This window comes from Saccostrea cucullata, unplaced genomic scaffold (genome assembly GCF_032062105.1).
Source record: "Saccostrea cucullata isolate Sc308-1 unplaced genomic scaffold, CSIRO_AGI_Scuc_v1 ctg3798, whole genome shotgun sequence".
Taxonomy (NCBI): Eukaryota; Metazoa; Mollusca; class Bivalvia; order Ostreida; family Ostreidae; genus Saccostrea; species Saccostrea cuccullata.
Window position 1 is genome coordinate 129,534 of NW_026923489.1, and position 25,937 is coordinate 155,470.

The following is a 25,937-nucleotide window of genomic DNA, read 5'->3' on the forward strand; positions in this document are numbered from 1 at the left end:
AATATAATTTTGAAAAGTAAAGCTTTCATGAACTTTGAAAGTTTAGAAACGTCTTTTCTCAGAGCGGGGGGCCTTGAACGACTCCATTCTTTATTGATACCACTACCGAAGAAAAATATAATGTAGTTTCTATTGACAGTCTGCAGGTCTGGGGAAAGAAATACTTTGTTCAAAATCCCACTTTAATGATTTGCAAAAATGTATATTACCGGTAGTTTTCCTTTAACATATCATTAAAGCTTACGGAACATGCACACAGTTTCAACTGAAGAATTTATTTTTCATTTTTTTATGTTCACAAATACTTAACTTATGAAACATATGTAGGTAGCAAAGAGTATTCAAGAAGGATATGGAGATAGCGAACAGTATTCAGTCTCAAAGTCCAAAAAACAATACAAAACAAGAGCAGAGCAAACACCGACCCCCGGGTAAACATCGGAGGTGGGATCAGGTGCTATGGAGGAGTGAGCATCCCCTGCCGACCGGTCATACCCGCCGTGTGCTCCTTGTCATGATCAGGAAATAATGGATAAAATCCGTCATCAATTCAGTGTATAAATAATGGACTAACAATTGGTTTGAAAAACGTCAGTCAGCATATGACCCAATGATAAATTGTATTTGCTGACAAGGTCATTGTATCGACCATAGAACCTACGAAATGATGACTTTATACAAGACTGCTGATATTCTTGTTTCATCATCTTGCTTGTCAATAATTTACCTCGTTTTAGAAATTGTTCATACGTAGAGCATGCTCTTGCGTATCGAATCAACTGAGATATATTCTCCGTATGCAGGTGATGAAGGTATATTGTTGCATAAGTAAGGAAAGCTGACGATAGAAAAGTTAAAGTCATCACGATTATCATATAGTTCAAGTCTTCAAGGTATTTTTTATGATTATGAAAGTTGTCGAGATACAATTAAGGTAGAGATTGATAGCTTGTCAACAAAAAAACTACCCATTGAATTTTTCTGAATTTTTTATATGTTTGTGTTGAGTCCTTGTTCTAAATCATATCAAAAATTCAAGGCAGGTCATCGGGCTAGTTTTAGAGAAATTTGACAATTTTAACATAGCCTTCATCAACCACCGAAGAGCTGAAAAAGCAGGGTAAAATAATATAAGAAAATGATATGAAAAGGGCTGTAAATTTTTTATTGCTATATCAATTATCATTTGTCTTATATGAATTCAAACATCTGTCTGTATAGATTAATATTTGACATCAATCTTAAATTTATCAAGCATTGTAAGCAAAAAACAGAATTACATTTACCAAGATCCATGGTCAAATTAGGTTAAAATATTGCCTATTCATTGCATAAAGTCTCACACTTCTGCTTCCACTGTGAAAAAATTACCCATCAAATTTCTTTCTTTATTGCATATTATAGTTAGCCTATAAGTGTCTTAAATTTTAGAAAAAAATCATACTACATAATGGGGTTTAAATTCAACCTGGAACAAGTTTATTATCATACACCCTACCCTACCCCCTTCCTTTAGAAGGATGCAATTTTGAAGAATATGGTGACTAAGAGAGATTAGCAAGAATTTATCAAAATATTTCACAGAAAATGAGTTAATTCTTTGTAATATTCTTCTAAATTACATTTTGTATTACAAAAACAATTTATACATGTACACCTAGACACATGTTGCCCTGGTTGACCTTTTTGCACTTATATTGAAAAAGATAAGAAGTTTTCCTTGTATCATTCAAATTGACTTTGATAGATAGAATTAATCAAAATATTTCAAAGAAAATGAGTTAAATTCCAAGTAATATTCTTCTAAATTACATTCTATATCACAGAAAACAATTTATACATGTACACCTGGACACATGTTGCCCTGCTTGACCTTTTTGCACTTATATTAAAAAAGATAAGAACTTTCCTTTATATCGTTCAAATTGACTTTGTAGATTTATTATACATATGATTCTTGGATGAATTATTAATGACAATATCTTTTGACTAATTCTGTGCATAAGTAAACTGGTTTTATTATCTTCCTTTGACAACAATAGAATGATTAATTTCACTTTTCTTTTAACAATTCCTCTTTTATTCCAAATACATGTGCAACATAAATAAGAAAACCCAGTGTTATGAAGTTTTGAACACAGAATCAATCCACGGCATGTTATCCTTGTTTTAAAAATATTCAGATAAAAATGTGTTATGTATTACACTGTTGAATGAAGACTGCCTGGTCATCAGTTGTCAGATATTAATACACTAAGGCATCACATGGTAAAAAGTGCGGGAAATTTGGGTGATTTGGTTATCATTACATACATACAAAAATAGTGTAATAATTTACAAAATAAAACATAAAATGTATTAGAGGTAATAATTTTGTAACTTTAAAGTATAGATTCTGCAAACAGATTCATAAAAAATAGAGGAATCCCACCATAAACTGTATATGATACTGTACAATTTTTAAACTCATGATGCAGTTCAACAAAATAAAGTGAATACATTCAGTACGTGTACGGTAATAGGATAAACTTGCTATTTTGCTTTTTGTCTTACTGGCTAACAAAGATCAATGTAAACATGGATGTATGCATTTTTAATTGCTATCGTATGCAGCCAGTTGCGTCATGTTCAAGGATCCTGACAATTCCGTTGTTTTTATGTCAATACAACAAAGGTGTTCTTTCACAAGGATCTGCAGTGAGCAAAATTCATTCTGTATATTTAGATTTTGAAGCTCGTCTTATGGTGTGATATGTCCGTTCCTCTTTACTGTCTCCTTCTGGTAATTCTTTTTCTGAAAAGAACAAACTATTTTAATACAATAAGAATGAAAATACATGTTTTACTTCTTTCTTACACTGCAAACATAGTATGACTATGTCTATATGAATATAAGACACTTTTGAGATACCTTTTTTATATAATGTCATGAATTTTTTTAAATCAAATGCATATAAAGTCGCCTCATTAATCTGGGCACTTTTGCTCCCAAGGAAATTATTTGGATTAATGAATTGTCTTAATTAAACAAACTGGTATATAAGGATAAAGATCAAATATTTTAGTTGCTAAATGTAGGCCACACTCTCAGGCCAAGACCATGGGGTTAAAGGAAAAGAAATAAACATGAAATACAAAGACTCAGCACAAACTGTTCAAGAGTTAATACCAAAGGATCAAGTTTTTGTGGAAATTAAAAACTACATGTACCTGTTAGTGACACATCAATGCATATACAACTAGCAACCTAACTATCATATGTGGAATTAAAATACTTTTCTTTTTACATCTTATTCCATTTTTTTAATTCAGTTTTGTCCCTAATTACCTTATTGATATAAATCCAATATTCTTTTGTAACACTGCAGATGACACTTGATTAGTGACCCTATATTTCCATGGGATCTGTAACATGATGAAAATAAAATAAAGTAAATAGCTTGATCTTTTTAAAAAATTGTAGAATTTATTAACAATTTTGATTTATTTTGCAAATTTAGCTATGATAATGTGAAGAGGTCAATATTGTTAAAAAACCATGTCAATTACAAGTGTTTTAACAATACTGACTTCTTCATATTATCATACCAATTCTGTGGTGCTTTAGTTGAAATAATTTCATTCAAGTTAGAAAACATCTTTACATTTTACAATTTATTTGGTTATTGAGTTTTGAATTCAATTTACAACTTGACTTTTTAAATGTTTATACACAAATATTTAACCATACATTTATTTAAGTCAATAGAGCACCTACATGTAAGTAGTGATGCAGGGATCTCCTGTTAGATTCTCAGTCCAGCCATACATGTTCCTCGTTTCCTGACAAACAAGTATGCCACTTTATGTTCAGTTTGCTGTAGCAGATCTGGCGTGAACTTTCCTGAAATATTAATATGATCTTTGAGAAATTATTGACTTAAGAAAATGCTTCTACATGTATATGTATACAATAATACTGTATGTACATTATGGTGTTTAAATTAAAAATACAAGGACTAAAAATCATAAATTTAAATTTTTAATACATGTATTATAAAACACCTCCTTTTCACCACCCCCTAGAAAAAAAATTTCTGGATTTTTCCTGATACATATGCAAGTGTAAATTGAAAGAAAAAAATACAAACCAATGGCTATTTTGGAGTTAATGTAAAAATCACCCTTGACATTCCTCTTTCCAGGTGACACTTGATTTGGTCACATTATTTCAGCAGAGAAAGCTGAATACACTGTCTAGTTCATAGCTTGCTTCACCTGTAGTATTAAATATTTCTTTTGTAATCTATGAATATGATATCTGTTTATAATCAGGGCCCTTTTGAGCATAAAACAAATACATACATAAATTTATTACAGGTACATAAATATTACATAAGGCTAAAAAAATAGTCTTGTTTCCTGCTACCCAACTGACCCTATTTTTTTGTCATTTGATCCTAAAAATGTTTCTTTTTTTTTCAATGCAAATTTTTACAATTTGCTTTTTATTTAAAAAAGACAAAACATTTGCAAGTAAATGTCCACTATCATTTATAAAAGGGGTTACAGTATAATAATAAATTAAAAAGCATCTGTCATCCAAAGCAGAGAAAGTTTACACATTTCTGCATTTGAACAATTTAAGCAAAATGTTTTTTTTTCCATTTTTTTTATCCTAGTAACTAAACACCACCTCGTGTGTTAGGCACAGATAAGTATGATTACTTTACATTTTTTATCAATCCGGCCTTTATCATGTTCTGACACCAGAAATGTCCAGTTTTATTCTTCTATTCTAGAAGTTACAGTCTGGTCATGAAATGTTTTAATTTTTAGCTAAACAAAACTACTTTAGGAAGGAAAAAAATCTTCTATGAAGGTTATTGGTAATTGAAGCTAAATATACTGGTTGTACCAGACATGTGCGTAAACAAACAAGCACCATAGTCATGATCGACATACTAAGTCGTAAATATTCACCTTATGTATCTGACACGGACACAGCATACAAAAAATCTGTTCTGCAAAAATTTTACTTCTTCCATCATACCAATTAACATCTGTAGGGTCATGGTCTTTAAAATGTCTATACAGAAAACAACATCAGGCACTGATCGATACCGGTGTACCCACGTGGTGCTGCAGCGGACACTGGACAAGGAGTAGTTTCATTAAAATTATGTTCATGTTCGGCTTCAGTCTCACTTCTATTTTGATTCTCATGAAGATGCTTCAATTTCGAGAACCGTAAAGATTTAATACGTCGATCGCTTCGTCGGCCATCTTGTAGCATAGACAATAATGTGTAAATGGAGACTTTTATTTGACGGCGTTCCGGAATCCGGAAAAAAAGCACGTGCAAATATGCGAATTCTTTCGATCACGTGATTGCTATCGGTCTCTACCTTAAGACGTAAAAATTTAGAGCTTGAAATCTTTGTTATGAAAGCAAGACCCATGTCATGTTTTTGTTTACATAGGTTAAATATACTGATGTATGTACATTATAAGTAATTTTCTTCAATTTATAAAGAAGTTTATTCCAAATACAATTAAACCCTTTCTATCGACTAGCAGCATCTCATTATGTCATTAATATGATATTTTCTATTTGTAATAAAAAGGCACGAACCTTATTTTCATTATGAAGAGGTTTAAGTTCCGTATCTCCTTTATAAATCAACAAATAATTTTCAAATTTTTGCTGACCATTTAAATTGCTTTAATAGGGAATTGTGAATATTAAAATAGGTTTTTAAAAATCAGTTGACATTGATTTTTATGTGCCTATGAAGTACATGTATATAGATATTTGTAATCACAGACCAAAGTACCTGTGAAAAAATGAGCTTTTTACACTATATGAATAGGCCTAGTATTAAATACAAAAAGACTATTCAGGGGGAAAAAACAACACTGAAAATTAACGTATAGCATGAATACTGCACAAAACTTTGCAACTTATTTGCGTTAGAACAATGCCTTATTCATTTTTTTCATGTTTAAGTTTTAATGTAAGCAAACTAATTACGAAGTACGTATTGAACATCGGATTTATTTCTACGATAATCAGTGAGGAAAATACAAATTCAAAGATAAGATCATTAGAAAAACCTACGATGTACGAGGGCTGTTCAGTAAATAATGTCCTGGGTGCTCAGAAAGAAGCAAAAAGACGCTTTTCAATGATTAAGTCTTCATGATTTAACTTTTTAATCTCTTTTAATTAAAACACATGTCTGCAACATTTTTGTGCAATTTTTGATTATTTTAGAACTCATTTTTGGGTATGACCCTTAGTATACTGGAAAATGCAGATCCAAGGATTTCCTGGACTTGTTTGTTCCTTCTGAACGGTGTTTTTTCAAGTTTGAAAATAAAAACAAGTCAAAAGATCAAAGATCTGGCGAATATTGTTAATGTGAAAAAACATTACCTTCTGTTTATCCAGAAACCCCCTTTACTCTTCAGGGCGTGCGGGTTTGGACGCTGTCATGAAGAAATTTAATGTGGTGGATTCCTGATTCTGGGTCCTTCCTCTGATAAACCTTTAGAATTTTTTGCACAACATTTGCTTTCTAGCGTTCTCCAGAAATTAAACTGTCTCCCTATATACGCTTTTGAAGAACAAAACCATTTATATTTGAGAAAATTGCAAATAAATCTGTCTTTGTGCTCTTGCAATTCTTTGCTCTTGTCAGACCTTCGCTGTTTTATCAGGTGCATTTTATGGTAAAGTTTGTTTTAAGGGTTTTTAGCAATTATCTGTTTGAATATCAAACATACGTGGATAAATACAATCACTGATATTCTAAAATAATTGTTAAGACATTCGTACACGCTGTCGTTTTCCCTCATTTTTCAAAATATAGGGTGACTTTTGAGTACTAAGCTTTTTTTACCGTCAAACGTTTCTTAAAAACAGTGTAAACTGCTCCCGAAATGAACTTTATCAAATTTGCTACCTGTCTTAAAGTCAATCATACATCATCAAATATTATTTGTTGAAATTTGGTAAACAGTACATAAGTTGTTATAGTTTTTTGTTGGCAAGGACGGTACCCATTTTTGATGCTCATTAAATAATGTTTTATCATTGAAATCCACTTGCTCATTTGTCTATAAAACAGGCATTGGTTGCTGTAAATGTCACATACTAGTATTTCAGTGAATATTTCTATGGGATTTTAAACAAGTTTTACAGCAGCTTTAATGAAGCTTTTATTTTCACTCTAGTCTACTTATTCTTAGCATTCTTTTATAATGCAGTGTCTCGAATAGCCCTTGTTTTCCAGCTTCTCACAATGAAACAATGTGATGAAAAGTGGTCACATAAACTGTTATAAATTCATTAAAGATTAAATAATGAGAGAAAGTCAAGCTTAATGTCATATGATATCTGTATTGTATGTCATACAGTTCAGGACATTATTTATTGAACAGCCCTCGTAATAGTCTTCGATATATGAATAATTTCGCAAAAATGATTTACCATTGCTTCAATACCAATCCACATAAAAGTTTTTTTTTAAGTTAATGCAGCTATAATCACATCGTTTTTCTTTTAAAAAATCGGACTTGATGTTATGTGATGTTCTAGAAGCTTCTGTCAATATTAAGATCAGTAGATGACGAAAATAAATTGCACATTTCCCTTTTCAATCGGTTATCATAACTCATTTTTTAATATCATTTAAATTAAGGTTTGATTGAATAAGTCAGTGATGAAATTTTAATGAATGAATAAACGATCATTGCTTGTTACCAATAGCTTGGATCCACTGACCGGAAACGCCACCGTACTCATGTTTTTTTTTTTTTTTTGCTATCTAATGGCTGTTTATAGAAAATTAAAGTAAAACTATTAATTTTATGTACTATACTAACTATGCAAGTGAAATATTGTACCTAGTGTTTTGTAAGAGAAGTAAGTAAGAACTCTGGTGCACCCTTTCGAAATTTATTTGCAAAATGTATTAATTTATAAGTATAGATATATAGGGTAGTAAGTATTCAAACATTGAGTATATTTTTAGTGCTTTTCGTCATGTAAAAAGGAAATTGTGCAAGGAATGCATCTGTTCACATCAGACATTTGCATACTCGTGTTTTACTGGCAAATTTCTTAAATTACAATAGAGGGTAAGCTTTAATACACCTTCGAATAGTTATATCTAAATGTTTTCAGCATATGGATAAGAGGATCTTGCTATGATGTTTGACTGACTTTAATCGCAATGTAGATATTTCTTAAAAATAGAATTTGATTTAAATATACACTATACACTAGTATTCAACCTTTAGAAACTTTTAAAAATCTAAATACCAAAAAGTATGGTTTTTCAACTTTAATTTATGCAACCAGGCCAAAAGTAACTGCTGTTCTGTAAATTTAATTTATAAGCAATGTATTTGAGAACTTTGAGAAGAGGAAGATGTAAGTAATACCATTTATTTTGCGAAGGTCCTTTCAATATTGTTCCTGCTCACTGGAGCAGAGCATAGGAACTGCTCAACAGTGGAGGATTGTGGCGGATACAAAGGAGCAGTTTGTACTGATGGCCTGTGTCAGTGTGATCAACATTTCTTTGAGTTCATGGCTAACAATTGTACTGTAGGTAATATATCATTGCGAATACAGATGTTTTCAAAAGATTAGACAGTTTGCACATCAGAATGTTGATGATTTGAGCAAAGGAATCGAGTACTGACTACTTCACCTGTTGTTGGCATTTACACTTTGTAGTTATTTGTTTTTAATACTTCTATATAATTTTATTTTTTCCCCAAAATGAGGCAAAAGTATTTTTGAGAATAGAAAAATACTGGTGAGTTTTATCTAATTTTAAAGTTTTTATAAGTATAAACATAATCACGATTTTGCTCACACACCCAAAAATTTAGATAAGTTTCTTGTGGTCATATTTTACCCACTATACATGTAATTTTCTTTATACATGTACTGAATATGAAATCCATTGCTATTACTTGATATAAGCCAGCAATAATTAATGCTTTTTTGTATTGAAAATACAAAAAATAAGAGTACAAAAACTTGCAAACGCCTCAATTGAATTTGTATTTTTGGAATTTAATGTGCACTAAATTTGAAAACAGGTTTTGTACTATCATAATATAAGTTTTGATGCTTGTTTAAATCTTCTTTTAACGCAAAATTAAAACTATAACATCGATATTATCAATGTTAGAATTGTTTTTTTTTTTATTTCATGTTTTATAACCAATCATTTTAGTACCGACAGTTACAATAACAGAAGAGACTCACATTATTTATGGATACACGACCATATTGAATTCTACAGTTGCTTCACTACTACCGATTACAACCTTTATATGGCAAAAATTAGACAGTGATGTGCCGACAAATATATCGTTCAACGACGACAAATACGCACAGGACCTCACAATTAATAATGGAAGTTATGGTCTCTTCCTTCTTATAAACAATACAGAATTTCCTGACGAGGGCGAATATCGGGTTGTGCTGGAATTACCAGGAATTATCCTGAAAAGTCAAATAATTTTTCTCAATGTTACTGGAGGTAAAACGCTAAAAAACAGACATGTCTTTGAATTAATTTCTATCTCTGCTCTTTGGTTAAAAGAGATGTAATACGCAAGTTTCGAGATAATCTCCCTTGGTGCGCTATTTATTTAGAAGGGGATTTTCGTTGCCGCGTAAACAGACAGGTGGGACAGATATCTGAGTTTTGAAAACATTGCATTATCGGTATACTGGTTTATCATAACTACACGATTGTCAAGATGCATTCTACAACTCGAGAATAACCAAATTTATGTAAAAGCGTGATTTTTTAAAGCAAAAAAATCGTATTAATAAAGGAATATCAGTGTATGTTAGGATTTTCAGACGAGGGAAGAGGTACGGACCTCCAATAAATGCAGTACACATGCACATTGCACGTCGGCAATCAAAATGACACATTAATTCATTTCCTAATTATAACTTCAAAAAACCCACTAACTTTTTAGAAAATGTTTGTACAATCAATTGATTACTTCAATTGGTTAATTGGTTACTTTTTATGAAGACTACGACGTTTCTCTCGTTTAAAGGTACCCTAAAAAGTAGATTTGTAAATAATTATGCATAGTAGAGCTTGATAAAATCAGATTATCAAATGACAAATGCATCAATGCTTAACAGTTTTATTTTGCTATAACATTAGATGAATATCGTTCATTTACATATACACGTTTGTATACAGAAACAATTAACCTGTCCCACCTCCATGTCAAAATTAATACTGTATGCGCCTCGTATTGTAAGAGAGTTACAATCTCGAAACTCGCGTATTAGGTTATTAACATTTATTTTGATTTCTAATTGCATACATGGGATTAAAACAAAACCAATCTCTTTTAGAACGACCAGCGGTTGCCCTATCAGAGCCTTTTGAATCTTCATCCACAATTACAATTCCATGTCTTATTACAATCTCATCAGATTCTCCTTCCTTATCAGCAATCACATGGTTAAAAAATGGAAAATCTATAAATATCACGGGGAACTTCCGGAAATACAGTGGAGGGTCCTTGACGAATCCCAACATCACAGTTCATAACGTGGATTCCAAAGATCTGGGAAACTACTCTTGTGAAGCATGGAATGCCATAGGAAATTCAACGAGTGACGTCATTACATTACGTATGTACATGTATAAGTCAGGTAAAATATGTTATAAATACATGTTCTTTTTATCTATCAAAAAATTGTGAGCAAATATTTAAAATCAATATTATTTAATGGAATATTTCTGCATTAGAAATCAGACTGGTGATTGTTTTTGTTTTTATTTATTTTTTTTTTTTTATAAAAAGATAATCAGATACATGTACATGTATGAAATTTTTTTTTCAGTTTTCTTCAACTTCAATTTAAAATGTCTACGTATTTCATTTTTTTTTTTAATTTCCCTGTATGGACATCATAACTTGCTTTTAATTACATACGGTCAGACGTCAAATTACATCCTCCAGCTACAGCACTTCAAAATCATTCCATACAGCCTGTATTTAGTTAGGTTTCTTATGTATATATATTTTGCTTCAGGACCACCAAACATTTTCATTATGGGAAATAGTACAGCCCCATTAAGCGGGAAAGCAATGTTTCTAGGAAACATTTCTTCTGTTTTATCTGTAACTGATATTAAATGGCAATCACAAATCGAGAGTAAAGGCGTCCTGACCATCGACGTATTATCTGCTAAATACAATGGGAGTTCTACATCATTGGAAAGACCAATCCTCATTATCAACAATATAGATATGAATGACAACGCTACGTATGTTTTGATAGCAACTAATAAACTAGGAACTACAATAAGCAATGCTTTGCATCTACAGATCATAATGGGTATGTTTTCTATATTTTTTTGCAATAAGTTGTACGAAAAAAATTATAAAATAAATCAAATTATTCATGTTATTCTAAAGAAAATCCTTTCTTAGCTTTGTTTGCTACATGTTTCTTCAAGATGAGTAGAAAAGAAATTACTTCGTAAGTCAATTAATTTTTAACAATATCTCTCTCGAAAGTCAAATAAATTTGATATTTACAATATATTTTCTTCGAAACTTTTAAAAGAATTATAAGTTGAATTATATGTATTTATTTAAAACTTTCTAAAAATAATAATATCTTGAATAATTTTGAATTCATACAAAATAACATCGTCGCAAACCACGGCCATAATGTATGATCCTCTCCCATTGAATATTTTCGGAATCTCGGACACCTGACAACTTACAGCGGACTGCGGACTTTTCATTTTAGGGAGCATGTCAAAAAAGTAACTAGAATGTTACGTATATATATCATTGAACTCGATAATAAAATTTCGTTTTCATTTGCACGAGTTATAACAACAAATACATTGCATGGAATGTGTCGCCTCTTTCCTTGAAGACAAGTCTAGTAGTGTAAAATCGTATCACGAGAATAAATTATCTATACGAAAAACATGCTTTAAAACGTATTTCTATACGCTCCCCGAAAGTCGTCTATTGTTTGCAGTCCGCTGTCCGTAGTACGATGTCAGGTGTCTGAGATTCCTAAAATGTTCATTCTAGCCGTGGTTGAATGAGAAGAGAATATTTCGTAGATCATTAAAATATTGATCAATGCGAGTAAAGCGTAGTCGGAAAATGAACTTTGATGTGACCTTTCAATATCCAATCGCAGTGTACGATATATTTCTTGTATACCGTGACGGCAATATTGTTGATATCAATTGCGATGGAAACAAAACTTGTCAATGACTGAAAATGACGTCACACTAGAGAGACGTAAATATTCAAGATTTTTTGACCAAAAAGTCACAGGTAGGAGAAAGCATTTATGCGGACTCTGGACCGTGGCTTGAGACGATGACAAAATAATTTACTTAAAATTTTTTTTTTATTTGCAGTTCCTGTGGTCAGTTTAATTGGACCTTCACATGTGTTGGAGGGTACAACCGCCATCTTAAGGGCAACCATTAAGTCAACAGAAACAACTAATGACACCTGGTTAAAGCAACATAACGGGACATCCTCCATTATTTTCATAGATAATTACAAATATGCCAGAAGGTTTGTAATTACGGGTGATAAAGAGAAGGAAAATCTACTAGAAATTAGAAATGTTGGACCTCAAGATATGGTGTTTTATCAGCTACATGTATCTAATTCTGCTGGGGAAAGTTTCAGCAACAAAATACACTTAGATACCATTAAAGGTAATTATATATACGGATAATTCATAAAAATAAAAACAAAAACTTTTAAAAATCGTACTTATTCTAAACAGAAATAATGAATTGTTTCGATCGGTTATTAAGTTTTCTTAAAGCTACAATTTGTTTAGGCAAATATGCACATATGATTTTTATCAGAAATATAGTCATGGAACTCTATTCCAATGTACACTTCATTGCTGGTTGAAAGCTTCAAAATTCGCTGTTTGAGAATATTTTGGCTGTGTGTATGAATTAAGAATTCAAAGCATTGTTTTCAAACTCTTTGGAGTTATATCATTTGTTATAATTAATAAGACATAGCTGTGATGTTGCAAGTAAATATATAGGTATTGGATTACGTTGGCCACAAATATATAAATTTCCTAAATAACAACATCGCCTGGTAAATTAGCAAACTGTACTTAACCATCATCTTTTGCAGCTCAAATTAAGTACCGGTATATATTTTTACGCTAAAAAATTTGTAAAAAAAAAAAATGAGTACACAATATACAGTAAACTGTATATGGAGATATCGAACATAATTCACCTCAAAAATTCATTAAGAATATCAATTCTGGCGCAGAGCGAACACGAACTTCTTGAATATCTGAGATATGATCAGGTGCCATAGAGGAATGAGCATCCTCTGCCGACTGGTTACACTCGCCTTGTGCTCCATGTCATATTGAGGATATCAGTAAAATCTGTCAACATGTTAGTGTATTTAAAATTGCCAATCTTTCAATTAGTATGAATAACGTCAGTCAGGATTTGATTTAATGATAGAAAACATTCACTGCCAATGCTGTTGCATGGATTTTGTTTCACCAACTTGTTTTTCAATAACTTATTTCGTCTTCGAAATTCTCCGTACACAGAGCAAGTTCTTGTGTATCGAATCAACCGAGATTTGAGCACTGTATGACTATTGAAAAGTTAAAGCCACCACGTTTATCATAAAGCTTGATAGTTAGATGGCCGTCAACGTCTTCTTCTAAAATATTTATGGCATTCTATAAAGACATGTTTTGAGTGTTTTTCTTAGATTTACCACTTTCGTTACTTTTTTTATTAATGGAAGAATAAATTTCCAGCCGTTGTTTTTTGTACATTAAATGATTAATTGTTTTCTCTCGTATTGAGACAAACTTCAAATAGCATTAAGGTTTTGCCTTTTGAATATTTTGTATGACTGGGCCGTGTTATCTTTAAAAAAAGAAACCAAAAGAAAATAATTGATTTGCTAAACTTTCTTTAAAGTCACTTAAAATTATTTTTAAGGTCACAGTGGAGATATCAATATATTGATAAACTTGCCATTTCACTGTATTGAAATTAGATCCTTTGCGCCTCTATATTTATATTTCCAATGTCTTTGTCCGAGATAAAATTACAAATAGTTAATGTACTTTACGAGGGCTGTTCAATAAATAATGTCCTGAACTATAAAACATACATTACAGATATCATATGGCATTAAACTTGGCTTTCTCTCATTATTGAATCTTTCATGAATTTATAACAGTTTATGTGACCACTTTTCATCACATAGTTTCATCGTGAGAAGCTGGGAAACAAGGGCTTTTCGAGACACTGCATTATAAATGAATGGTAAAGAATCAGTAAACTAGAGTGAAAATAAAAGCTTCATTATGGCTGCCGTAAAACTTGTTAAAAATCCAAAAGAAATATTCACTGAAATATATGACATTTACAGCAACCAATGCCTATTTTATAGACAAAAGAGCAGGTGGATTTCAATGATAAAAAATTATATAATGGGCATCAAAAATGGGTACCCTCCTTGCCAACAAAAATTATAACAACTTATGTACTGGTTGCCAATTTTCAACAAATAATATTTGATGATGTATGATTGACTTTTCGACACATAGCAAATTTGATAGACATTATATCGGGAGTAGTTTACACTGTTTTTAAGAAACGTTTGACGGTAAAAAAGCTTGGTACTCAAAGGTCACCCTATATTTTGAAAAATGAGTGAAAACGACAGCGTATACGAAATTCTTAACAATTATTTTAAAATATCAGTAATTTTAGTTATCCACGTTTGTTTTATTTTCAAACAGATATTGAAACATGAATCTATTGGTTAGAACTCTCAAAACAAAATTTACCATAAGATGTACTTGATAAAAACGGCGAATGTCTGACAAGAGCACAGGTATTCAAAAGCACAAAGACAGATTTATATGTAATTTTCTTAAAAATTAGTGGTATTGTTGTTCAAATTCGTATTCGGAGAGACAGTTTAATTTCTGGATGAGTCTAGAAAGCAATTTCTTTGCAAAAAAATCAAAAAGTTTATTAGAGAAAGGACCCAGAATCAGGAATCCACTACATTAAATTTCTTCAAGACAGCGTCCAAACCCGCATGCCCTGAAGAGTAAAGGGGTTTTCGGGATAAACAGAAAGTTAATGTTTTTTCACATTAACAATATTCGCCAGATCGTTGACCTTTTGACTTGTTTCTATTTCCAAACTTGAAAAAAACACCTTTCAGAGGGAAGAAACAAGTCCGGGAAATCATTGGATCTGCCATTTTCCAGTATACTAAGGGTCATACCCAAACATTAGTTCTAAAAACAATCAGAAATTGGATAAAAAATGTTACGGACATGTATTTTACTTAAAAGAGATTAATTAGTAAAATCATGTCGATGAAGACTAAATCATTGAAAAGCGTCTTTTTCTTCTTTCTGAGCACCGAGGACATTATTTATTGAACAGCCCTCGTATTTCCTTATCAATGTACTGGTTCATCGAAAGGCACGGTTAAAAAAAATCACGTGCAGGGCGGGACAAATAGAGAAAAGAAGCTGGACTTGTAACACGTGGATTGGCGGAATCAAGAGCATGTAAATATAAGAAATAACTGTCAGATTTCTCGATTTCATGACGATGATCAATCGATTGGCTTGGGTGATAATTTTACGCATAAACGCCGAAGGCGCCTATCCAAATTATCACACAAGCCAGTCGATTGATCACATCATGAAATCGAAAAATAAGACAGTTATTCCTTAAGTATTCTGTTATGTCGCTGTAAGGATTCTTAAAGCAACGTAACAAGGTTCTAATTTTAATTAGATTACATGTACTTGCAATTTCAGCTCCACCGTTGATGACTGACTTTGCCCTTGTGATGCACAAAATTGTCATGGAAACAACTATTGAAGTAGCTTTAAATGCAACATTTTTCACAAATGACATAAATGGTCATATCGTTTATTTTGGAATAGCAGTCTGTTCAAAATGTTCTGGCAAGTATTTTGTTATTTACATAAATGAACATTATTTTCACAAGAAAAATGTGTTTTGAGAGACATACATTGAGTACAAACGATATTAAAATGGTAAAGCCATTGATATTACACTTAAAAAAACATAAAGTAGATGAATGTATTTTACACAACCAAGAACGTAAAAATCTCCAAATATCATAACATCTACTTGTACAGACCATAAGAAATTGAAGAAAATATTTTTTTTATTTAGCATTTTTGCACATTAAGTCATGGGCAGAGCTAATTTGGTCCTTTTGTGGAAATCTCACGCAATATAACCCTTTTCACCATAATTTCAAGAAAGGTATCGAAGATACTTTTAAACATTTTTTTTTCTATTTGTGCAATATCTTGTAGATCTAGATAAACAACCTCGTACACTCAGTTATATGTGGGAAAGTCTTCCAGACTGGTTTGAGGCAAGGCAGAATCAATTTACTCTGTATCGGGCAACGGATGATAATTTTATGACAGCAATAAAACTACATGGTAGATTTAATGAGACTTATTATGAGTTTACATATACATATCATGTCACGAAAAATACAACCAATTTCATCAACTAGAATTTTTAATTAATCATGTGATTTGAGCAATTTAACAAACATGTTAAATGTTCTTCGACCATGGATGCTATTTTTTATTCAAAATATTTCAGTTCAAGAGTATGGTGTATCAAGAGCAAAAATATTTACTATTGGTGAGGATAACAATTGTCAGTCGCTTGGGCCACGCGGCTACTGTAATGGACCATTACGACCTGGACTTTCCTACAGGTTTGAAGGATATGTAAATATAATGAAGACATGTTGAACGTCCAGTCAGGTCTTGATCGTTAAATCGATAACTTAGTAAGCAGTTTTTTCATGTATATTTAGATTGACACTATTTGCTTGCACTTTGGCGGGATGCAGTCAATCTGGATCAATAGGACCATTTCAGACGCCAACAGGTATTTTCTTTCTTTTTTTTTTTTTTGTCCATCAGAAACAAAATCTAAACAAGAGGCCCATGGGCCACACAAATCAGCTTATTATTGAAAAGCTTACTTGTTCGGAGAGGGGGGTTTGTTTTCTATTACTAACTTGAGAATGTCAATATATCAATAAAGCATTCAAAAGTCATGTATAATTTTGCCATTCTTGAAAAGAAGATTTTTAAAGATTTTTTCCAACATATTACTCGATCTCCCTTTGTGACCCCCACCCCCCTCCCGGATATTTTTTGAATAAATTTAAATCTTCACTACTTCAGATGCTTACATGTCAATCTGACAAAACTTTTCTGTTCTGGAGAAAATGTTTTCCTATATATTCCTATGTAAAATTTTGATCGACCATTGTGGCCCCGCCCTATGCCCGGGGGCCATGATTTATACACCACCTGAAGTTAATTCCACGTGAGTTTCATCTATCCTGGCCCAATGGTTCTGGAAAAAAGATTTTTAAAAGAAATAATAAATTTTTCATTAATTCATAATTTTCTCCCCTTGGAAGAGGGCTTGGCTATTTATTTGAACAATCTTGTATTCCCTTTACCTAAGGATGCTTTGTGGCAAGTTTGGATAAAATTGGCCCGGTGGTTCTTGAGAAGAAGTCGAAAAGGTGAAAAGTTTACAGACAGACGGACGGACAGACGGACTACAGACAAAATTTGATCAGAAAAGCTCACTTGAGCTTTCAACTCAGGTGAGCTAAAAAAAAACTAATCGATAAAAGCCAATTTTTCTTAATGTTCTTACACAATTTCTTTAAGCTCAAGCATCGAAGGCAGACAGCACAGTTCCTGTTGTAGTAGGATCGACTTTAGGGGTCATTGTAATCGTGATACTGGTAGTTGGTGTTGTTGTCTTCGTACACAGAAAGTACAGGTATAATAAATTAAATAAAATATTAACAGCTTTTAACCGGATTTCTAGGATCATGTACACCAACATGAATCAATGGAAATCATGCTTTTACTAAATTTTGTGGGTTTTCTAAAAAACAAAAAAAAAACTATAAAAATTATGTGTTGACAAATTTCTACATATTCGCATATTCATTATTTAAGACTTTTATATACAAACTTTTTAAAAAAAAATGAATTTAAGTTTTATACCTAATAGGACATATAACATTTACAAATGCATATAACTAGTAAATGAAACAATAATAAAGACTTCAAACTTTACACGAGAAAAACTTATCTTAAAAATGAATGGCAACTTCAATTTAAACGATGCCATTTAACAACATTTCTTCGCTTTAACATTTATTATTATACCTCTATTAATAATACTCAAATTTGATTGGCTGGTTAGAAGACTTTAAAACACAACAATGACTCCAAATGGTACTGTTTACAGCAATAATGACCTAGGAATCCTTGCACGTGGGATATAATGACCCTGTCATTATAATTAATGACCGCTAAATTATGACCTCTTAATCAAAAATTCGTTTTTGAGTAAAGTTAATGCATAAAATGATAATAATTCGAGAAAAACAACATGTTTTTAAATTTGTGCATGGTCTTATTTGCATTACCATACATAATACGGTAAAATTTCATCGCTAACTTAAACGGTTTACTCATTTCAAAATACAGTGTACATGTATCGTTATAGGCCTACAGTTCAATAGAATGTAGAAGCGGCTCTTTAAAGAGTTGAATTCTGTGTTAGATTTTGACTGTGTTGAGGAAAAGTAATCGTTAGCAATGTATGTTGCTATCATCCAATATTGTTATAATCAGTAAATCATGATGCAAAAACTTACACGACTTGCAGACGTCAACGTCAATGTAAACATCTTCGCTACACTCCGTGTAGCGAATCCCGATCCCGATCAAAGAAAGAATTGATAACGGTTCATTATTCAGATTCATACTTTTCAATATATATCGGTATAATACAACAATTGATTACCCCTTTTGAGGTCAACATGGAGAAATAAGGACATGAGACTTGGCCCACAAGGTGATCTGACCTGACCGAGGTAGCGTAGCGGCCGAGGTCAGGGCAGGTCATCGAGTGGGCCAGGACGAGCAGGAATTGTATAATATAAGTATTTCAATTTTGTAGAAAGCGTGAAAGATATACCGACCTTTCAATGTCAAGGATAGAAGGGTATGATTTTCAAAAGCATAGTTATATCAAAATTATTTAAACGAATATTGCAAAAATGAATAACAGATATAGAACTTTATCGTAATTTATTGTTTAGTGTTGCTAAAACAGGAGAAAATGAATCTTTATTATGTGTAATTACTTTATAAAAAAAATCATGATATTTCGCTAAACACAACTTATCGGTAACCAAAAATACAAATAACAAAATTGTTATCTAAGACTGATTTAAACTCAATTGACCTTCAAATGAAAATCTTTTTTTATATATATCTTAGCACAAGCGGATACACACATTTCAGGAGAGATTATAATATTAAGTAAGTCTTTCATTTTCTCTTACTAGACATATTCCTATTACAAAGTGTATATTAGGCACTTTATTCCATAGCCTATATCTATACTCTCAATTTCGTAAGGTTACCAACTCTTTGAAATTGCACTTTTGTTAACTTAGATCTATTTGATTTGTAGACCAATTCGGGTTGAGTTTTTATTAAATCATGTACAAGAGTTAACTAGAGAAAACGGCGCAAGACTAAGCAATGAATTTTCAGTAAGTAGTAATTCACAATAAATTTTTTTTTCTTAATTATATTTCTTTGGATTTGTGTTCAAATTTGTTTATATCAACCTTGCAGGAATTGACCTCACTCGTCTCAACAAGTCCTGCAACCGTTGGAAATCTGATGGAAAACTACGAGAAAAATAGATCTTCAACAATTCCTTGTAAGTATTACGAAGGTGAAATAAGTATCTAATGATCTTTTAATTGTCATTCTATTAGCTGAACTTATTCTATATGGATTTGATAACAAGTCTTTCACTTTTAATAAGATATTTTAATGTCATAGATGATTCAAATAGGGTCAAGCTGCATCACCCCTTGGAGGTACCAGAGATGAACTATATCAATGCTAGTCATGTCTTTGTAAGTAATGCTGACAGTAAACTCATTTTCCTAGAACACACTTCGATAAACTGATTTACATATAATGCTAATCCCAATCAAAGCTTTAAAATTAGAATATTATTAAGTTTTATTATTTTTATAGATGTACTTCAATGATTTAGTCTTAATGATTTCATTTCAATATTATCCTTTAAAGAAGAAAAAACATGTCCATAACATTTTTAACCAATTCTTGATTATTTTTAGAACACATTTTTCAGTATGGTTCTTCTTATTCGGAAATATGACAGATCCTATGATTTCCTGGAAATATTTTTTCTTTCTGAAAGTTTTTTTTCAAGTTTGGAAAATAAAACGAGCGTGCAAAATCTGGCGATTATTGTTGTTTTACAAAACATTAACTTTCGGTACATCCCCAAGTCTCCTCAGGGCGTGTGGATTTTGACGCTGTGATAATGGCATATAAAACTGTCTTTTTGTTCTTGCAATTCTTTGCTCTTTTGAGAACTTCGATGTTTTTGTCAAGTGCAACTTTTTGTAAAGAATGGGTGGACTTAACGCCCTATTTTGGATTTTTTTGCGACTCCGCTACCAAGCTGTTAATGAAGTGAATCCAAAATATATTACGAGCAATGGAAAGAGCTACATAAACTTGGTTATATTAGGCGGAACATTTGTACAAAAACAATGCCATGTTGTCATGTATCAAAATTGAAGCAACGATACATGAGTATCGTCTTCCGGAATTCGACATGTACCCGGACTGGTTTTTATGTCACACAATCAATATTTATAGAAGGCGGGGCTATCGATCGGCGTCATTGTTTACATCTCTCTCTCTATCCCTCTCTCTCTCCATAAATTCGAATACATGTTAAGCATATTACAGCGATGTCATTATTTTAAAAATGTGACGACACGCAAAATTAAAACAATATTCATCTTGCCAAATTCTGAAAACGGCAACAAAGCACGCTCAAAGACATAATTTAGATCGAGGTCAGGTTGAAGAATACAATATACCTGTTTTCACGAGTTCACTCGCAGGTGGACATCAAGTGATGAATTGTAATATTTAACAGGTCAATCGAAGACATAACAATAGAAGCTAGAAGTTTCTTTCGAACATGTTTTTTGTTAAATTAAGTGTGAGCACACTTTTGTCGGCTCTTCTCCTTTTAATATTACATTATTTTGTTCAATATACAACTACAGTTTTCTTAAGAACAGCCGACAAACATGTGCTGACAATGTATTCAGACGATGAAAAAACGCCTGACCCTGATTATCTATTGATATTCAAGAAATATTCAGGCACCATGCCTTCGATATTTATTTAGTTTACCTCTAAAAAAGCGTTTAAAATTCACATCCGTACCATGAATACACGGTTAAGATATCGGGAGTTTATATGATGGAAAAAAATAAACATTTTGTGAAACTTAAATTTACAGCATTTTTTCTGGCCAGTTAAGTCCACCCATTCTTTGTTTTGAGGGTCTACAGCAATAGATTCTAATTTCATTATCTGTTAGAGTCGTTTTCACTCATTTTTCAAAACATAGGGTGATCATTGACCATTGAGTGTTATGTCTTATGTTGTTAAATGTTTCTTTAAAACAGTGTGAACTACCCCAAAAATGGTGCCTGTCAACTTGTTATGTGTTTAAAGTCAATCAAAAATCATCAGTGAAAATTTGTTGAATTTTGGCAAACAGTTCATTGGTTTTTGTAAGGCCTTGTCGCCAAGGATGGTAACCATTTTGGATGCCGATTATATCATTTTTGTCATTGAAATCCATTTGCTAATGTATCTATAAAACAGACATTGGTGGCTGTTAATTTCGCATATTTCATTGAATATTTCTTTGCGACTCTTAACACGTTTTACAGCAGCTTTAATGAAGCGTTTAATTTCACTCTAGTTTACTGATTCTTTACCTTTCATTTTTAATGCAGTGTCTCGAATAGCCCGTGTTTCCAGCTTCTCACAATGAAACAATGTGATGAAGAGTGGTCTCATAAGCTCTTATTAATTCTTTAAAGATTCAATCCTCAGAGAAAGTTAAGATTAATGTAATATGATTTCTATGTTATGTGTCATAGAGTTCAGGACATAATTTATTGAAAAGCCCTAGTTCATAACACAAATTTGGATGTTGTCTAAGTCTCAATTATTATACAAATAAGTTTTTTTTCGGCAAATTAACATTTAATTTTTTTTATACAAATAAAATGTTTTTGTAGAATAATGAGTACATTATTACCCAGTATCCGCAACGCAGAACTATGATTGACTTTTGGAAGATGATATGGGAGCAGAACATTTCTACAATAGTAATGATTACTCCGTTGAATGAAATGAAAAAGGTAAGATCAACTGAGTAGTAATTTAAAAGGAAAAGCATAATGTCATCCAAACTGACACCGGGGCCTCCCGCTAACCGTGCAGTTTTCCTGCAACTGGGTTACTGACATGAGGTATCCAATCCTCGTCACCCTCTTTCGCTGAGGTTTTCCATCCTCGACTATTCTAAATTACACGAGGGTTTTGCAGTTACCCATTGCATGTTAGACTACCAAGAATTGATTGATCGACTGTAAGTCGTTTCACTTCACACTCGAGAAGATTGCACTCATATAAAGAAGTTCGTGTATATTATACAAGTGAACGACTTTATATATTGACTGGAATAAATGACTATTTAACAGTGAGAGATATTTTTCTTGTCAACGCCTGCAATGACACAAAAAATAGCTGCTACCCTTTTTTTATCGACTTAGGTCATTCGCGGCCGAGATTCGAACTAAAGACTTTACAAACACAATATGATAACACATAAGGAAAAAGCCCGACCTCCAAAACATCAGGTGCCATGAAGGAGTGACAAACTCCTGTCGCCCCCCCCCTTCACCCTGTGCTTCTTGTCATGGTCGGGAAATAAAGGGAAAATCCGTTAACAATTCAGTATATACGTAAATTATGGCTCAACAAAGATAAATTATTTCTGCTAACAAGTTCATTTTGTTGACCATAGCACTTTTAAGATGATACTTTTAATGGCTGATATTCTTGCTTCATGAACTTTTTTGTCAATAACCTACATTACGTAAACGTAGAGCATGCTGTTCCAAATAGAATCAACTGAAATATACAGTTAACCCTGTATGCAAGTGTTGAGGCATATTGCTGCATATCTAAGTAATGGAGGTTGATGATTTAAAAGTTAAAGTTATCATAAAGCTTTGTTGTGATTACCATTAATGTCTTTTTCAAGTAAAAAAATCCAAATATAAACAAGAAAACATATGACAATGTATGCTTACTTAGTCTGTACCATGTATTCAATTAATAATATTATAAATGAAAAATAGCCGTTTTTCAGTCAAAATGATAATTTAACCACCCTTCAACTCGGTGAATATTTTATCATTGGTACTCTAAATGTCGTTTTTACCTACAAAGCAGCAATAATTGTTAACATCTTTATAGTGCTTCCAATACTATACTGGAGAACAAAGACCGTCATGTACATATGGCGATGTGGTTATTACACCCATGGCTACATTTATGTATGGCAAGAACTTGAAAATCAGAAACTTAGATGTTTACAAGGTTGGTGATGGAATTTACTTTGTAAACTAAATGTATATACTTAGGACAGAAACTTTTAAAAAAAAGTTTGTTTCAAATAGAAGAAGAATAATTCAACATTCTTGATAAGAACTGCATTATATCAGCAAGCATGTTAATTTTTTAATAATCATCATTGAAAATTATTTGAACAGAAAATGAACAGGAGAGTAAGAAGAATTATCACCCATTTCCATGTATATGCTTTAAATGAAAGCACAATGGCCAGAGACATTGTTGATTGTATCAAAATTATACGTTCGAATATTCAGCCTGGGTTAAAACCACTTGTTGTACACAGTGGGTAAGCAATTCAACATTTCTACCAGTTCCTTTTATTTGCTGAATTCTGATCTCTTTTTAAATGTCATTATATCGTATATTAACACAATCAAATGTAAAGTATGAAATACATGTTTCAGAAAGATAATGAGCTTTTATGTTTTAAATAGAATTTACTGGACGGCACTAAATACAGAATTGCCATATTTTTAATTTTGTATTTACTGCCACCCGGTAACTTCAAAATTTACAGAAAGATATTTTTCATGACGTTTTTTAATAGGCTTCCCGTTTTCAAAACTAGTTTCTTTCGCAAAAATAGCAGATGACAAGTAGTGATTCATGAAAACTATATTCTCAGAAAGATGATTGAAGCTAATCGAATCAAGTGTTACATTAAAGAGCATATTGCAGAATGTTTTATCAAAAATATAACAAAATTCTTAATAATGACAAAGAGCATTGTATACACTATCTTTTCTGATATTTTTACGATACAGATAAAAATTCTCTTAATAGATCTGGTCCGGAATGGAGCGGGGTTTTTGGCCTGATGGATTATATAATTCAAAAGATTAGAAATGGATCTAATACAATCGATATATCTGCAACAACTCTTCAACTTCTTGATGAAAGAATGGCGGTGCTTTCAAGCGTGTGTTTATCTTTTTTCATATATAACCTATATTAGCCAAACATTTATCATCTGTACATAGCTTTGCCTCATATGTTTTCTGAATACTCAGTGCAATTACAACTCGTTCTTAATTATTTGATGCCAAGCAAAGACTTTTACATATTGAAATGCTACGATGTTGTTCAAATCCGCTTGCTTTTTTTACGTTTGGTTAATTATTATCATTATTATTATTATTATTATTATTCTTGAAAAATCCTGACAAAACAAAAGACGTCCAGTAAATTTTATATGGTTTATTTTAAATTAACTCAAAGATATATCAATTTCTTTACATTTTATACTAAATATTTCTGATTAATAATTTCTACTTTAGAGTCAATATGCCTTACTGTATAGCTGCCTAGAAAAATATCTTAATCAGAGTGCTATAAATCACATGTCAAGCTTACCAGATGGAGAAGGTAACCGATTTTAGTATTTTCATTCTTATATTGTCAATTATACAATATTATATCATGAATCACCTAAAAAGAAATAATTTGCTTCATATGATAGCTTCCGTCGTATCTCATTAACTTTGAATCATTTAGCTTCTGTTTTTGCTTTAATTGTATGAAATACTTTATATCGTTCCTCTTATATCAATATAATTTATTTTTCAGAGAGTGCAAGTTCATATGAAACTCTTCCATAGAGAAAAGACTTACAATGTGTTTCATATTAAATTTTATCAAAAATTTTATTTTTATATTTTTTATGAAAACGAAAATGTTTAATTTCAATTGACTGAGATTTGTTATAAGATTTCATTAAATTTTTGGTGTACGAAGATCAATTGAATTAGCAAATTACAGTAAAACTCGTTTAGTACGAACACGGATAATTTACGGATATAGCGAAGTCAACTTGGATCCCCAGCTGTATAAATTTACTGAATTCCTTATACGGTTATAACGAATTACGGATATAACAAAGTAAATTCTAAGGTCCCAGCGACTTCGTTATAACCGAGTTTTGCTGTATATTGTTTTTATTTTCTGAACAAAATTTTGTTGTTTTATTTACATCCAGAAATTTACATTGATTTATTTACAAATAGATTTCGAAGACTTACTTTAATTTGCTTGTAATAGGATTTGAAGTTTAATATTTTCTCAGATATTCGGTATAATATATGTTTCCATATATATTTCCATTTACACGGAAATATTAATATTATATATTATTGATATAAATAAACATGTATCTTTAAAAAAAACTAACTTCATCTGAAAATTATTGAAGCTAAGAATTTCAAAACGC

The 25,937-nt window shown here is 31.6% G+C and overlaps 1 protein-coding gene and 1 long non-coding RNA gene across 3 annotated transcripts; one reads left to right on the forward strand and one right to left on the reverse strand.

Annotated features, from left to right (window-relative positions):
- Positions 1-2,471: 2,471 nt before the first annotated feature.
- LOC134264128 (uncharacterized) lies at positions 2,472-5,217 on the reverse strand. Of its 2 annotated transcripts, none has more exons than XR_009991454.1 (5): positions 4,963-5,217; positions 4,131-4,257; positions 3,758-3,868; positions 3,329-3,405; positions 2,472-2,794 (listed from the first exon to the last, which is right to left on the reverse strand). It is a non-coding gene; the product is annotated as an uncharacterized LOC134264128 (long non-coding RNA). The 2 variants fall into 2 exon arrangements; XR_009991453.1 differs by having other exon boundaries at positions 3,758-3,883.
- A 3,237-nt stretch (positions 5,218-8,454) lies between these two features.
- LOC134264134 (uncharacterized) lies at positions 8,455-24,686 on the forward strand. The gene is made up of 16 exons (XM_062746429.1): positions 8,455-8,600; positions 9,237-9,545; positions 10,391-10,672; positions 11,078-11,383; positions 12,438-12,746; positions 15,884-16,033; positions 16,415-16,546; positions 17,813-17,927; positions 19,445-19,486; positions 19,641-19,722; positions 19,808-19,895; positions 20,021-20,097; positions 22,327-22,449; positions 23,573-23,695; positions 23,869-24,017; positions 24,515-24,686. The coding sequence occupies exons 1-16, from the start codon at positions 8,579-8,581 to the stop codon at positions 24,684-24,686; spliced, it is 2,481 nt and encodes an 826-aa protein (XP_062602413.1). The 5' UTR covers positions 8,455-8,578.
- The last annotated feature ends 1,251 nt before the right edge of the window (positions 24,687-25,937 follow it).